Here is a 1,014-nt window from a genome sequence, read left to right as displayed (position 1 = left end):
GCGGCGCCGTGACGCCATCGCCTTGCGACTGTGCGCGCCGACGAGCTCCCAGCCGACTTCCACCCGGCGCGAAGCTTCGGAGCGGCCGCTGCTGCTCGTCCGCAGTCCCTGGCCCGGAGCAGAGGGAAGACGGCGACATGACGGACCGCTACACCATCCACAGCCAGCTGGAGCACCTGCAGTCCAAGTACATCGGCACGGGCCACGCCGACACCACCAAGTGGGAGTGGCTGGTGAACCAGCACCGGGACTCGTACTGCTCCTACATGGGCCACTTCGACCTGCTCAACTACTTCGCCATCGCCGAGAACGAGAGCAAGGCGCGAGTCCGCTTCAACTTGATGGAGAAGATGCTGCAGCCGTGCGGGCCGCCGGCCGACAAGCCCGAGGAGAACTGAGCCCCGCCGGGCCGCCGCCTCCGGGGCCGCCGCGCACGCCCCCCTTGCGCACTGGCGCCTTCCGGGGACGTCCCTCACGCCCCGCCGTCCTGGGGACCCTTCGGAGCACCGCTCCGGGGCCGGCGGGACCCCTGAGCACTGGGGCCGTGGGGAGAGCCTAGAGCCGGCCAGCGTGATGCAAGGCGGCTGCGATTTGGAAGTTCGTTTTGTGACTGGTCGATTGTCGTCTTGCTTTTCACCATAAAGTTTAGAAATTGTTCTGTTTCTTGGTGTGGAATCCTTGTGTTCGAGCGGAGCGGTCCTGGGAAGGCTTGGGGGCTGACGTTTCTTTGGGCGTCCCAACAGGAGACGGCCGGCGTCGCGGGGCCAGCCTTCCCTGCCTGACGCTTAAATCCTTCCGGCCCCAGCTTTACCATATTCCCCCATCCCGAATTTTCCCAAGCCTTTTTTTCCTTCTGATCAGGCCCACAATGCCTTAAGGCATTTCCCTCCCCTGTTGAAAGTCTTTGCTGTGGTTGCCCTCTCTGCTCGCTGTCCAGCGCCACCCCTCATTCTCGTGGGACTTTGTGGCTATGCTTTCAGGACTGACAAGCTGCCATACAAGTTCGTTCTTCAC

At 63.2% G+C, this 1,014-nt stretch overlaps 1 protein-coding gene across 1 annotated transcript; it reads left to right on the top strand.

The window, feature by feature from the left end:
- Window positions 1-662, top strand: SF3B5 (splicing factor 3b subunit 5). Its single transcript, XM_077143721.1, has one exon. It carries the CDS (start codon window positions 138-140, stop codon window positions 396-398), a length of 261 nt encoding a protein of 86 aa, XP_076999836.1. The 5' UTR covers window positions 1-137; the 3' UTR covers window positions 399-662.
- The last annotated feature ends 352 nt before the right edge of the window (window positions 663-1,014 follow it).

The sequence above is a fragment of the Tamandua tetradactyla genome, chromosome 25 (assembly GCF_023851605.1).
Source record: "Tamandua tetradactyla isolate mTamTet1 chromosome 25, mTamTet1.pri, whole genome shotgun sequence".
Lineage (NCBI taxonomy): Eukaryota > Metazoa > Chordata > Mammalia > Pilosa > Myrmecophagidae > Tamandua > Tamandua tetradactyla.
This window is presented reverse-complemented; position numbering and strand designations above follow the sequence as displayed.